A 16682-nucleotide genomic window follows, 5' to 3' on the forward strand; every position below is an offset into this window, starting at 1 on the left:
AATGTCATACGATGAAAAAACATTTTCCTGAAATTTTTTTTGTGATGAAAGATATAACATCGAAATGTGGAATTGAAACTTTTGAAGTAGAATCAGTCCAAAGAAAACATTTTAGAAACACACCAGAAATGTGGCTATTTTCAAACATTTGTTTTTGTCAACGTAACATAAGACGATCAAATCCATCATCATAAAAATAGTGCACTCGAGATTCGATGGAGTCGACTCAGGCCGTTTTTACTAGTCCTGATTGTCACACTCGACCAAATGAATCCAGCTTCTTATATGGTGAGTGGTCTTTCAGGTCAGATGGTTATAGTACGGTTCTGCTGAACTCTGAAAACGTGATTCGGTCCCCAGCGGGGCTGGCACAAATTATATGCTGTGCTGTTTCATCATTAATGAGGTAGTCAGATAGTCGAGGTGCAAGATTCCCACTTTGATACCCGCGACAACCTTCCCATATGACGGTTTTTGCACGTCAGCTACCCCTGACGATGCCTTAGATTCAACCTTTTTTTTTTAGGTTCAGTTATTGGATCAGGAGTTGAAAAGCTCTCGCTCCTGAACTAAATTCACAGAGAGGTCAGTTGGAGTCGTAAACTCGACATCCATCTCCTCTGTAGACTCGCTCCTGATCTAAATTTATAGGGAGGTCATATGAAGTCGTGAGCTCAACATCCATCTCCTCTGTAGACTCAGCGTCAGAAAGAATTTTCAAGTTTACTCTGTCCATAAAAGTCCCACGAGTAGCTAGGGAGAGAAGGTCAATCACGGCAGCGCTCAGCATTACCGTGACAAGGCGATGCTACGACGAGAGGGCGCCTGGTATCTCGAAGGTTCCGTAGAGACAGCTGATAGGCTTAGTGATATTCATCCTCTCGGCACGGATAAACACACCTTAGGATGGAGCCATCATTGGGATGCCACTCATTGAGGGAATACCAGAACCAAAAGTGATTCTGTCATTACCGTATCCTGCGAGGCTGCGTGGAAGCAGGCATCCGATGTCCGGTTTGCTCAACCCCCACATCCCAAGCCAATGCACTCGCCAAAAACAGAAGGCACAGTGGTTTACGCAGTGAAATATGGGAGTCGGATGGCCAAAGGTGTGGGAAGTATGGTGGGTGGGTGGAGCAGAACTTCGACAAGTGGACCAGTATCGGACCTCTTTTGTTTACCAGTGCCGACGCTGCTGACTCAATTTTCAGTATACACCACAAAATAGTAGAATGAATACTCATTGAGATATGGAGCTACAAAAACACATGACAGTAAAACTGACAAAACGTTTGAATCAACCTAATATAACATATTCATGAAAGTTCAGAATGTGATGTGTATATATGTATGAGATTTCACAACAGTCACCATCACCTACAAGAAACAAGAATGTGTTTACACTTTCTTTCTTAGGATTTTTCAATTTGTCTTGGGCAGAGATACAATAATGGACAAAATATCGATAACACAGCAGAACATGACGGGTGTAACAGTTAATAAGTTCAAATCAAATCAAATCAAAATATGCTTCATTACACAAGTCTAGTAACGTTAAACGTGTATCTGGGACATTGCATTAACAAATACAAGCTATTAAATAATGTTTAGAGAAGAGAACAGCGTATATGGACAGATTAATATTGAGTCCAGCTGAACAGATACAATTATAAAGTACATGAATATATTAATATTGAGTATATGTGAATATATAATGCTATGTAATGTACATAGATAGCCATTTCGTTGATTGAAGTACGGTAAATTTTGGTGTCCCTACTTTCTAGATAGTTGGTTGAACAAATAAATAGTATTGATCATTAATTTTAGAACGAAATAAAACAAATTTGCTCATCCATATATTCCAAAAGAGTGTTGAGACTGTTCATGTAATAAACAATCGCTGCATGAAAACAAGGATAGTCCTCTTTGAAATAGAAACATTTCAGCAAATTATGAATATTACCTAAACGATGAATATACAAAATGACTTCATTCAGCAATGATGAAACATAGTAGTGAGGTAGTGAGAAATAAATATTCTGCGGTGACAATTGGAAAATGAAAACGAAAACAATATTCTACAATAACTCAAATGACCATCCATAATTATAGTAACGGAAAAACCATTGGAAGGATACTTCAGAGAGTTGGAACCTCAAAGCAAAAATAAGTAGAAAATATAGTTCAATTCGATTGAAATATTTTGCGAATATGTAATAAAAAATTATATTGGATAGTGACGGTATGAAGAATAAAATTCATTTCAATAAACGTATGAATCAAAACTACAACTTTCATAATTCACTCACCTTCAACTATCAACGTGAATACTTTTTTCACGTCCATGTTGTTCGAAAGACTGCATGTGTAGTTCCCTGTATGCTCAACTTTGGAATTATTGAATTTCAACAGTTTCCCTACGGCAGTGTCTTGTACTGAAGGTTGTGTGTTTGCCCGAAGAGGCCCTTTTGGTCCTCTCCATGTGACTAACTGCCCCCCTTCGTCTTTACATACAACGGCCATCGATTCACCCACATTTAGGACAGATTTTGGGCGCGAAACATATAAACTGGAAGCAGCGATATCTGAAAAGGAGAAGGTTTTGAAAAAATATGAAGTTCAGATGAAACTAGAGGCCGAAAACGAGGCATCCATTATTCAACAATAAACATCACTGTTTCGACTCATTAAGGGTTTCATCAGTGGTGTAAGGTTGAACCACAAATGTATTATTTCATCAGTTCGGACTTCCGTTGTCTAATATAATATAAATTGATTTGAAATCCCTGAAAGAATCTGTAAAAAATCAAAAAGATTAACCAAAAAATGACAACTTCATTAAACAAAAAACTGAAATTACAAAGGAGTAATATACAAGCAGAAACTAAAAAAAAAATGAAAAATTGAAATAATAATACAAGCTGGAAATAAAAAAATTTAAAAATATTATTAACAAAAAATGAAAAATTAAAATCAAAAGATTTCAAATCAAGTTACGTCACGACGTTCCAATTGTAAGTATCAACAATCGTCTTCGGGTGATGACTGTTATCACCCCGGTCATAACTGTTATTTTAATTTTTACAGATTATTTCAATGATTCCAAATCAATTTATATTATATTAGATAATGGAAGTCCGAACTGATGAAATACACCATGAAACATTGTCAACCACCTTCAAACAAACACAAATATATTTCTGGACCCAATCGGCACCTATGAAGTATATCAATATAAATATGAATTATAATGTTTTTATTCAATATACTGACCCCACCTAGATCTCCCGATTTGACACTGGTTTTTTCCATGAAGGTGGTTGAAATCGAAAGTCTACAAGAGAAGTTATCAGGTGCTGTGGGTTATCAACATCTTACATTTTTCAAAATGCAAGGAAAGAAACAGAAGCTAGTTTATAACATTGTATGTTAGTTCTTGGTGCTCAGTTCGAATATTGGATGAAATTTTCATGTTTAGTTTGACTCAACAATTCTTCATTGAATAAAAACTAAGAAATCCATGTATTAGAGAGCTGAGTACTGAATTGAAAGATCTTTCTAAAGAAGTGTTATTCAACTATCCTTTATATTATTTTGATATATGAGTCGTTATGAAGGAGGGGCGACAAGAGTTTGAGGGGTCCGAGGGTGGTTCTCAATGAAAAGTGTACTGGTCACCGAGAGAAAATTGTGACTATCAATTCAAAAGGCAGACAAGCAAATGAGTACTAATTCGTCAGAAGAAGTGGAACTAGCCAACTATCTACTTTTTCTTCTACGATAACTCACTTCAACAAAAATAAATTTGTAGAAAAATATCACATTATATTCATTAGGTGATTTCTAGTAATATTTCAGTTTTTTCAAGTCGCAAAAAACTCAATTTCAGATATTAATACAAGTATGTCCAATACATACTTGTATTAATTTATATAGAACAGTTACTTTAGTTACTGTTCATCATCATCAATCCCTATTTGGTGTAAGATACATATAGATACATATATATATATATATATATATATATATATATATATATATATATATATATATATATATATATATATATAATTATAAAAATACTTATTTACTATCATTACCATGATAGAGAAGAGAAAAAAATTAAAAACCATATAGTTGCTGATAACTCTCAACATTCTTAACATTATTTTGCTCAATTAAACAATTTCATTGCACTACCATACATTGAATTTAAAATTTTTCAAATAAGCAGTGAGCAGTAAGCATCTGTGATTTCATTTCTTTCCTGAATTGATGAATATTATGATTTAAAACTGGAAAAATTTCATTCAGATAAGAAGGGGACATATAATAAAAACATCTTTGAAATTTGGAAGTACGGTGCCTAGGTATGTTGAATGAGTTAATTCTCAAATTGACCATATGTATGTCAGAATGCGTGCTTGATAAACTATATAAATAACTAGGTGTTTCAGTTTCAAGCAACTAAAAGATTGTTTATCAAATATTAGCTCCTTCATTCTTAACAGAAATGGTGTGACATGTTCACCATATGGTATACAGCATACGAATCGCATGCAAGCATTTTATACACGCTGTAACTTCTGCTTGTTATATTGCGGCAAAAATTGTAATACATCGAACAACAATGCTCGATATGGGGGTGAATAAGAGTTTTAACTAACCAACTGCAGAGTTCATGACCAGCTGGAATTATATTTGTTTGGTCATGACACTCAGGCGGTTCACTCCGTTTTCATTGTGGAAACCACAACTTTGCGGATTTTGCATCGTGACTTAGGCCTGTACCCGCACAAATTTCAACTGACCCAGAAACTGAAGGTAAATGACCATAGACAACTAGGTGTGTTCGCTGAATGAGCAGTAGGCAAGTGACCCTATTTTCCAATGAAAAGTTGTGTACAGCGATGAGGCCCATTTCTGGATGAAAGGACACCTTAACAAACGAAATTGTGGAATTTGGGATGATATTAATCCACATAAAATTCAAGAGCGCCTAATACAACCCAAAAAAATCACTGGCCATCAGTTCATATTTCTTTGAGGACGACATTGGCCAAGCCATCACTGCGAGCACTATGGGTCGATGATTATCAACTTTTTTGGCCTGAATTGGATGATCTGGACAAAAACGACACGTGGTTTCAACAGGAAGGCGCTGCGTTCCACAGAGCTCATGACACATTGGATATTCTGCACGAGCGATTCGAGGGTATGGTCATCTCACGTGGAGGTGATGTGAACTTGCCACCGAGATCGTGCGATTTTATCCCTTTGAAATTTATCTTGTGGGGTTTTCTCAAATCGCAGGTGTATGCAAAGAAGCCACAAATCACAGTGGTCTTCAAAGAGAGCATAACCCATGCCATCGGTCAAATTCAGACTGATTCATGCGCCAAATCCACCTCTCGATTCATCAAAACCGACAGCTTTTTATTGAATCAATCAATGAGAAGTTGAGAGACCAAACACGTCGTGTTGACACAGTAAAGTCCGTTTCTCCCTAATTCAATAAAACATTTCATATCATCTGTTGTGCGTGCCATAAATTCTAAAACATAATATGTGGCTTGACATTTCTGGAAGTTCCGCACATAATAGTATTGCTTTTCTTGTATCCGTATGATATACGAAGCACTGACCTGTCGAAACGCGGGTGTAATATATCAGTTTTGGAAATTATGTTATAGAATGACGGCTGCTTTCAGCAGTAGGATATTGTATGAATATTGGAAATATATTTTCCCAAAAAGAAAAGGAGTGGATTGTCCTAAAATATGAATGGGATACCCAAAGTCCTCAGGCAGTGCAGTGTTAGAAGAAACATTTTATAATTCTAAGTGATATTTTTTAGCTTTGGAGAAGATCAGTAGAATTGAAATTATTCTTATTCAAGAAAATTTTGTGGTCGTTATTCTGGATTCCGAAAACATTCCAACAAACTCAAGATAATCGGGGAATTCAACGTTGGCATTTTTCTCTTTAATACCTCAACCATCAAGAGATCTATGCTGTCAACCATTTCAATACTATACATCGAAGACACATTAAAAAAGATTCGGCTAAGTTTATCGTATCGCCTTCAACGTTGGCCTCTTCATCAAAATATTTCGGAATCGACTTCAGTACTTGCTGCGAATTATCTTTCACTTCATCTATCAACTGAGGACGAGTACCTCGAAGTGTTGATTCGAGTTTTGGAAAAAAATCCCGCCGGGAACCAGGAATCCAACCATCAATCCACTAAGAGAGGAATCATCAAGACTCTACTTGACCATGCTTTCGAGCTCTGCAGTACAAAGGAAGGTCTCGAAAAGGAACTAGGCCTCATCAAAAATGACCTTCAACAGAATGGTTACTCCAAAGTGATGATGGAACAGGCTTCAGCTAGAAGACAGCAAGTGCTCCACAGAGAAGAGAAGCCGCCACAATCAGTACTTGTACTTCCCTACATCATAGAATTGTCGGAAAGAATAAAAAGGATTGGGTCCAAGTATAACATGAGAACCTGCTTCAGATCTGGAAACACTATCCGTAGCAGTCTCACGAAAACCAGGCCATCAAACGCGGACTCCGATTCCAAGAGTTGCATTTACCGGATACCCTGCGAATGCAGAGAATCATACATCGGTGAAACTAAGAGGCCATTGAAAGTTCGCATTGCCGAGCAAAAAAACAGCGAGGAGAAACCAGCAAATCCGGAAAAGCAGAGCATGTTTGGACTCATCAACATAACATCAAGGGGGCTCAAGCTGAAATCATACACAAGGAAGAATACTGGTCTAGTAGAAAATTCAAAGAAGCCTCATATATGTTGTCCAACAAGGCATTTAGCTAGCTAGCGTAGAGATACATAAGGAGACCTCAAATCAAGCGGAACAAGACCAACTCCCGCCAACCGGTCAGCTCCCGCTAACAGCCAAAGAAGCGAGAGAGAGGAAAGAGGGAATAGGTGCAAGCAGTCAAATGACCTATAAATAGTCAGATCTCGGAGGAATAAGTCCAGTTATCACCAGTAGACGATTGTGGATACTAACAATCAAAACGTCGTAAAGTAACTTGGTTTGGAATCTTTTAATTTTATATTTTCAAATTTCATTTCTTGTTGATAATTTTTTAATTTTCCAGCTTGTGTTGATAGTTGAATTTTATTGTTTTTTTTTGGTTGTTGCTTGTATGTTATTTAATTGTAATTTCAAATTTTTGCCTAATGAAATTGTTTTTTCGCTAATTTTTTGTTACAGATGCTTTCTTGGATTTCAAATCAATTTATATCATATTAGACAATGGAAGTCCGAACTGATGAAATCGTTCTAACATGTCCTTAGAGATTTATTGATAATCAGGTCAGATGAAATGGGGGGAACCGAACCAATTTTTGTGGCAGGAAAGAGTGATGGTAAGGCCCAGAAACAGGTGGTAGGGAAAATATAATTGCATGCTATCAAACGACAAGTTGGAATAGTTTAACAGGCCATAGCAGAAATCGAAGTATACTATTAAGAAAATCTTTGAACATGAACGGAGAAAGAGGTCACAGATGGATTCTTAAAGAACTGTTTTTCTACTAATATTCCAGCAGAAAATATGATCGGGATATCTGAAGACTCAGATTTTCGAACTGAAAGTCCTCAAAAACCACCAAAATCAACTTGTCTCTATGGAAACTGACATTCAAAAAATAAAAGATTGTATGAGGAGCACATATAGAGGATGTGAAAATCAACTTGACATATTTATTTTAGAATAAACTATTCATTTCATGAGAGAATCAATGAAATTGATATCATTACATTGTATTGTAATAATCGAACCTTCCATAAAAAATGGATTGATAGAACAATCCTGAAATTTCAAGAAATTCAACGCTTTCGTCGCTTTCGATAGTTCTCTCTTTGAAACCTTCATCATCAACGTTGATATCTCTATTGTCCTAATCTCTCCAACAAAGCCTTCGAAAGAAAATTTTACAGAAACTGCTGAAATTATATCAATTAAAAAAAATCTGTTTAAAAATCTGTTTTTTTTCGTTAATTAGCTGTCGCATCCCTACGAACTAAACATATGCGAGCTAAGGATTAACGAGGTCACACGTCTTTCAACGTGTGATTTCTAACACGGTTAGACAAGTCAGGTGAGACGAAGGACCCATTAAATATTGCCTGTGGAAGTTATGTTATAGGGCCCAAAAAAAAATTAATGAAAGACAATTATGATTCAAATTCAGAATATGGGGCGAATAGAAAATCTCAAAGTGGCCATAGCAGTAAACAAGGTCAATTAATTCAAGTCAACATTGGAATCAATAAAGATATATCGAAAAAGGTCCACCATGTAGTTGAAGTTGTAACATGTGATTCATTCAGTTCTCAAAATAGAGGATTAACATTTCAGTATCCACAAATACAGAGAAAAGTTCAATCGATGAATTCTCATTGGAATATCTATAACCATAGTACAAAACTCCGAAGTGAAGTTGTCCCAAATCTTCCATATAATAATTCTTGAACATCAGAAAGGCATGATATTCGTCAATCATTATGAAGAGACTCATATAAAGAATAATTATGATAGTGCTCTCTTTGTATCAAAGCGCTAGTGAACAATATGACATCGATCTTTTCATCTCTCCAGGCATGGCTCGTTTCCAAATTTTCTTGGACCAGTTGGACAGCTATTCATGAATAGATGTCTTATACTGAAACGAAACGATTTCTGAGTGTCATGTAATCCGACATCTCTTATAATGTATCCAACTCACACAAGATTGTGTTTTCCTTCGAATTTTCAGTCATCAAACTGAATATATAAACGGTTTTTCATCCGTTTCAGTTCAGTTGAAGGTTGAAGAGTTCGACCTTTCATGAAACAAGACACAAAAAGACCTTTCTGATCCATAATAAAGCTATAACGTTTCTTGAGGCAAATCTGAGCTTAGAAAAATATAAGTACTCTGATGATCCTGACAAAAATTACAGATGACATGTTGAAAGCAACTCACCAGAGTCATTACAGCTCTATTAGTATTTGATCATAGTGAAGCACACTTTTAGTTATCCCCAGCAAAATTGAAATACCTAATACTGCTTTTCAGAAAATATAATTGGAGTAATCTGAAGTGATCTATCAAATCGTTCTCAAAGAATTGGAGATGAGGATGTTCTATCTTATATAATTCTCAATAAACGAGGAATTCCTTAAAGTTCCATGTTACTGACTTCAAGACCTTGTTGATGATTATATTATCCATCAATTTGCAGATGACACCAGTTTCGCCAATGGTTTTGCCAAAACTAGTATTGATAATATTAACGTTACGCTGGAAAATATATTTGAATATTACACAAGTCCCTCATGATCAAACTTGGAAAAAAATTAGGAAACGAATATTATAATATCAAAATTGATAGTGATAGCAATCAAAGCTCCAGAACACATATGAAAAATGTCGTCAGCAAATGTAAAATGGCATTGAGAAACCTGTACCGCAGTAAAAAAAGTAATAAATTGATTGGTCTTTGAAAACACAGTTCTGTGTATCATTAGTTCTATAAGTCACTGAACTTATGTTGACTCCATTTATGGTCTCTGCAAATATTTCCATAGCTCACTAATATTACAAAGTAATCAAAACTCATATTTCTGTTGAATTTACTCGTTACAAACAATAAGATTGGTTGTAGATGGAAACTCTCATAGATAGCTATTGCTCGATCTCGCGGTCACCAAGGTCATCGATAAAATTCTTCTAAGTAGGCTTCTCCGACCGGAGAATAGAATGAAACCAATCCCTGAGGAGAAAATCAGGTTTCAACGAAGTCGGAGTACGACTTCTCAACTGATCCGAGTTGTATACTGGATAAGGTGTCCTTTCACATCGGAAAGAATACGGTTATGGTTCTGATAAATATCCAAAAAGCTTCCGATAAGGTTTGGATAAAGGAATTCGTGGCCGAGATGTGGTCGGCAGATACGCCGTTATTTGTGATTAGTATTCCTGAATCCTGCCTGAGCTACCGAACTTTTCGTATGAGAGTAGACCAAACTACATCTGGATATTGACCCGATTGAAGCAGGTGTGCCGAAGAGGTCCTGCCTTTCACCACACCTATAGTCCTTGTATACGCATGACTTCCCGATGTTCTTAAATGTGGGTATCTTCACAGATGATACAGCGATTCACGCGCATCCGTTGTCGAACGAAACAGCAGCTGCAGATCCATCTTGACAAATTGATCGTGCCATACTTTGGGTAGGATAAACTCGAGGTCAAATTTACAAACGTGAAGTTCATCAAGCGCGCGACATCCGGGAGTTATCCTTGATTAGGCGCCTGAACTTTCAGAAACACTTAAGCTTGGCAATCCAACAATCAGCTGCGAGTAGTTGATAACAAGTTGCTAATTTACAAGCAAGTAATTAGACCAGATATGTTATATCCTGTAGCTTCAAAAGGACACCTTCGTTGAGATTCACATAATAATATGCTCCTTATTTACATGAATAGTGGCAGATCATTGGACGATCTATTGGTTCTGGCAGAAGTAGAGTCGGTCACTGATCGTATCAGGAAGCTGGTTCGTTAATTTCTCAAGTTCTTTCTGCCGAAGATCCGGCTGATTAGGGACGTCACGGCGCTTAGAAGTTACCAGTCCCTACATACGTGCTGATCCATGATTCGTCAGACATCTTCCATGAACAGCATGAACGCCATCGCGCTGAGTTTATGAGGGGACTATGTCAATAGATATAGGTCCAGATAAAAAACATAACTCGGATTCTACAATATAACTATATGACATTCTTCATTTACTGGAGTTGGACGGTAGTTAAATACGTAAACTGTTCAAAAAATTAGATGAATGTTTACATTTTGCAGGCTACGTACTTTCGATTAGCGATTTTTTCATTTTTTCATGTAGGTACACTCATCTATTATATTTATATTCATTTACAGTTTCAGCTGCTCAGCATGTTTAGTTTAATGGTGAGAGGCATACAAGTGTTTTGCGAAAGAAACGGATCAATGAATAACTGGTCAAAAACACTCGAAATGTTGACAGTTTCATACGGTGATTGTACTTTGAGTCAGAAAAATGTTCACAAGTAGTACCAGCTCTTCACAGGAGGTCGAGAAAATATGCAGACGACGTTCGACCTGAATTCGCCCAACCGATGAAGATGTTGAGAAAGTGAAGAAAATTGTTATGAAGAATCGTCTAACCACTATTAGAAAAGTTGCTGAGGATGTTGGCATATCAGAGAGCTCATGCCATGCAAATTAATTGAAAATATCAAGCATGAAGCGTATGACATCAAAGTTCGTTCCAAATCGTCCTATGAGCATTGCTCAGGAATTTTTGAATGACGTCAACGGCGATTCAAGGGATATAAGTGGTTGTGGCATCGAAATCAAAGCCTAACCATTCCAATGAAAGAAAAAGCATACCAAAATCGGTCAAATATCAAGGATTTGCTCCATGTTTTCTTCGATTACCGTGGCGTAGTTCATCAAGAGTTATGGCCACATGGTCGTACGGTCTATAGGGAGTATTCTCTGGAAGTTATGCGCCGCTCGCGAGAAGCAGTAAGAAGAAAACGTCAAGTGTTATGAAAAAACAATTCATGGCATCACGATACTGCACCTAATCACTCGTTCTCAATTTTTTGACCGAAAAGATCATCATTTTTATGCCTCAGCCACCGTATACACCTGAATTGGCCCCCTGCGACTTCTTTCTGTTCCCAAAATTGGAAAGACCCATGGAAAGATAGCGTTTCGTGAGGATTTGTGGAGAGCTCAAGGACATAATAAAAAGTGCGTATCAGAATCGTAACGAAGATAAATATATATTTTTTGACAAAAACCTAAATTCACCTTAATTTTTGAACAGACAGCGTATATGTATAGCCGTGAATGCCTTTCCCTAAAAAAAAACTTCAAAGACGTGGGTGCACATGACTTTGAATGATAACAATCACTTTTATAATGATTTTAATATATTATTATAAGTTTTCGCATAAGTTGATCCACAAAGTGAAATAACAGTATTGCGAAACGTCAAATTTGAAATCGATAACAAATAATGACAGTAAAGCTGAAATACAAAGAGGAAAAACGATTCTAAATATCTTTGATTTGGCAATGTCTGCACTCATCAGAATCAATTACTTTCTCCTCAACAAACGAAATGCTAATATCAGCATCTTCATGGCTGTTTCTATTCGTTCATCGCCGCTGATCGGTCTGCATTTTTCATGAGCAAACAAATCCATGGCAATAAAGAATTCTGATGAGGAGGATACGAGGTAATCGACCTGAACAAACAAATCTGGAGGTTGCCAATCAATCATATTGCATTATTAATAATGTCTGAGCTCAAGCAACGGCTCAAAATATGATTAATTACGGACAGATGGAGGGGAATTTCGAGTTATCCGCAAATGATGATCGTTTGAAGGAGGGCTTATCTCATTTTCCGTTTTTCTTGGCAAATAAAGTGCTCAAAGGGCTCGGAGGAGACCTCAGCTGGGGTGGAGTGAGGTCAGTAAATGAAGTTGAACGTCATTTTCAGAAAGATTTCCAGTCTAAATATTGATCATATTCATATAGATCATTTTTTATCATGTAGTAACATTGCTATATTCTAAGCCGTAATAGACCACGATATGATTAGATGAGAAAAAACGTAACTATGGTGAGGAGACTTTCAACCTCCTCGAATTATACAGGGTAAACTGAAAATGCTCATTTTTGGTTTTTTGAGAATATAATTGGAAATATAAGGAATCCTATGCAAATATTACCTCATAAAGACCGACGAAGTGAAAAAAACTTCCGTTATCCGATTAAGGATTGGTCAGTAATGAAATTATTTCTAAGCGAGATTGCCTTTACGAGAAATTGCCCACGAGCTAGAGATTTCTGGAAAGTCTACTAGAAATACTCTGGAAACGAACAAATACAAATGATAACTAACATTCTTACTTCCAAATGTTATCTACAAGAACTTCATACAGGAAATCAAGTGATCAGTTATATGTCAGAAACAAAATTTCTGATGATTGATGATAAATTGGAATTCGAAAGTTACATTCAAAAACTCAGAAGAAAATTGGCATCAAGATGTTTCGTATTAAGAACTATTTTATGGGAAATTGGTGTAGATATAGCAAAAGTGTGTGTTTTTCCAATATGCTTTCTGTCTTGCAAAAACGAGCAATAAAGTATATGTGCAAAGTTAAATTCCGGGATTTTTGCAAACCACTCTTTATAAAACACAGTTAGCACAAGTGCTACTGAGTTGTTCTTCCACTCAAACTAGACAAACGCTAAAATATGTGTTCCTAAATCAGAGCTACCCACAGTTCAACAACAAATTTTATAAACAGGATTCAGGTTTACCAATGGGCTCACCCCTTAGTCAACTCTTAGAAGACATATTTATACATAGCATAGAGACCACTATAGTAAATTCCAACCAGGGTAAAAAACATATTTATTTTTGGTACAGATATATAGACGATATTCTCGCCTGTTTCAGGGATACTACACGACAGCTGAACCAATTTATGACATTCTTGAATAATCTCAATAGAAATATTCAGTTTACACTCGAAACAAAGATAGAGAAACAGATGAATTTCTTAGACTTCAGAATAAATTTGAGTTCAATGTTTTCAGAAAACCTAGCTATAGAGACATTACCATCCCAAGCGATTATTTCCATTCAGACAGTCATAAATTAGCAGTATTCAATGTTGCACAGAGCATTCTCACTGCCTTTGTCTACTAACAATCTAGCTAGAGAAATTGATATAATCACACAGATAGGTCATAATAATCTGTTTCTGTCTATATTCTGTTTTTTCGTTAACCAGCTGTCGCACCCCTACGAACGAAAACCCTCAGAAGTCGAAACTTGTGCGAGCTAAGGATTGACGAGGTCTTACCTTTTAACGTGTGATTCCTAACACGGTTAATGGTTTCAGATACTATCCGGAAGTTGGCCAGAAAACAAAGCCATAAATTCACTTACAGATTAATATACCCTCAGGTCAAACAACCAGAAATCAAGAATTGGGTAACTCTTACATATTTTGAAAAAACAATGTGAAACATTCAGACCACATGCCAGGTTATCTGATCTGTTGTTTATAAGCTTGAGTGTCCGGAGTGTAATAGTGTTTACGTGGGACAATGTAGTCGAAATTTCCAAGAACGGTATGCTGAATATGAAAGGTCCTTCATACTAGGAAAAAATTATTCGACGTTTTCAAACCATTCCTTGGCATGCAACCACAAGTTCCCGAATATAAACGATATGGAAATTTTGCACTATGCAAGGAAAGGTTACAAACTCAATTATTTAGAATCCTTGGAAATTGACAAGCATAAACATTGCGGGTGGAACCTGTTAAATGATCAAATCGATTTAGTTTACTCTCTGGTTTTCAAATTAGCATATCCGCATTGTAACTAGTAAACAAAATTCAGGTACTCAATTAAGCCAAGTACCTCTATTATTACCTACAGGGGTGCTATATAAGGGCTAATGTAATAAACCATTGTAAGTTCAATGTATAAGTTTGAAAATATCTTTATAGGACGAAACTGCAGTAAAGTTTGTACAAATCAAAGTGGTAAAACACATAGAAAGTTTTCAATTCACTTTTCTTCATTATGATTTCCTACCACGTAGTAACGGCTACATCCATCAATTCATTGCTAAATATAACATTACCAACTCCAAAATCGACAAAAATAAAAAATTCCATATTTTATAATGGTAGAAAATTATTCAATCACCTACCGAATGAGATTGGAGTTTTAGAGATAGTGAAAAACAATATTACTGAAGCTTTTTTCCTACACCAAACCGTTATTTCAACACCTCGACACTTGTTTCGATCACCAAGTGATCATCTTCAAGAGGAAGATCTCCCTCCAGTAATATTCATTACTACACCAAAGGTTTCAAACAGTGCATCACAAATGAAATACAAATCAAACATACCTTAAAAATTTTCTACTGACGTATGCTTTCTATTCATTAGATGAATTCTACTGTAAGAACTTTGAATGTTGTGAAATTTTACTTTGTCTCCAAATCATAGTGATACATTATCATTCAATTGGATATATTTCAGTGATAGTTATATATTATTTATATTTATATTGAACTTGTATTTTATATATTCACATGTTATTTTTAATGTGTTTCAATGTTATGAATGTAAAAGTTTCATTGTGATAATTTTTATTATTTTTCGAGTACTTGTATTTTATATTTGTTTTGACCGGTACGATGAAAATGTACCAAATTTTCTTCGATTTATTTGTGCGCCTATTGTATTTTGATTATAATCGTTATTAGTTTACCTACCTGGCTATTTATCATATCGATAGATATCGTTGTTTCTTCTTTATATTTGTACACGACTTTGTCAATGAGAATTACGTCCTTCAGAAAATAAATTTTATTTGATTTTTGATTCATGATACGCAAAGTTCATTATCTTGTTGAAAGGGATTACGGAAGGAGAGTACGATTTCCGGAAATCTGTAAATAAATAATATGGACGGACCAATCAAAACTCACCAAGAATGGTTGGTTCGGCAGAAAAATCTATTGGTGGAATAATACAAATGAACAATCATATAGAGAAACTGATTTCCAAGAAATATTCGGAATGAATGGTTGTTTGGTAATTTTGGGAACAAACATGAGCATTCAGCGGTGAAATGTATCAACATATGTCATCCATGAATTTCACTAGTTCGGACTTCCATTGTCTAATATATGAAATTATTTGAAATCCCTGAAACAACCAAGTACTACATACTAACAATCGAAACGTCGTAAACTAACTTGGTTTGGAATCTCTCAACTTTTTATTTTTAATTTCATTTTTATTTTTTAATTTTTATTTTTTTTGTTGAATTGTTCTATTTTTACTTATATTTCATTTCATTATTATTACTATTATAGACAATGGAAGTCCAAACTGGTGATATTCATCATGAAACATTGTCAATCACCTTCAAAAAAACGTTGATATATCATCCAATGAGAGTTTTGCAGTTGTTTCTCATTCATCCAACAGTAGGGTCACAGTAAAATCAACCAAGTAGATCACCTACAGAGGTATTACCCCTCATTAGTGCAGGGGAGGTTTCAGCCAAACAACAATGATATTCTGGTACATTTTTGTCTTTCATTTTCAGCAAATTCAGAATGAACATTCAATTCTGACACACAATTTAGTGAAAATATAGAGTCAATTGTCTTGATAAGCTGCTGGATTCGCAAGTTCATTAAAAACCAAGGAACATTTGTTTTGCCTTTTTCCAAATATGAAGCTGAAACATTTTCATATGAAACTTTTATGTATGAATGCTTTTGCTGAAAAAGCAAAACGGTGTAAACGATACACTCGTGAATAATTTAGACTGATTAAATATGTAGAAAGTTGGATATGCGCAACGGTCCTGCATATCTCATTAATTTACTGGAATGACCAGTGACAAAAACTGAAGCGAATGAGAATTGTTTTCTGTTTGAATAGGTTGAGAGTTCGGAAATGCAATGGTCATATGGAGAGATAAAAATTATGTGATTGCCATTCCATTGTTTTTGACAATGAGAGTTACCAGGTATGTGTGAAGTTTCCAC

At 35.6% G+C, this 16682-nt stretch overlaps 1 protein-coding gene across 2 annotated transcripts in view; it reads right to left on the minus strand.

The window, feature by feature from the left end:
• Window positions 1-16682, minus strand: part of LOC111507405 (neural cell adhesion molecule 2) — a 200966-nt gene that overhangs the window by 47479 nt on the left and 136805 nt on the right. For both annotated transcript variants that reach the window (XM_074181524.1, XM_074181525.1), the window contains exon 3: window positions 2313-2588. In XM_074181524.1, coding sequence (XP_074037625.1) covers window positions 2313-2588 — 276 coding nt within the window. The remainder of the gene's footprint in view (window positions 1-2312; window positions 2589-16682) is intronic.

This window comes from Leptinotarsa decemlineata, unplaced genomic scaffold, assembly GCF_025532065.1.
Source record: "Leptinotarsa decemlineata unplaced genomic scaffold, Ldec_3_MD MMD2_tig00026314_RagTag_RagTag, whole genome shotgun sequence".
NCBI lineage: Eukaryota > Metazoa > Arthropoda > Insecta > Coleoptera > Chrysomelidae > Leptinotarsa > Leptinotarsa decemlineata.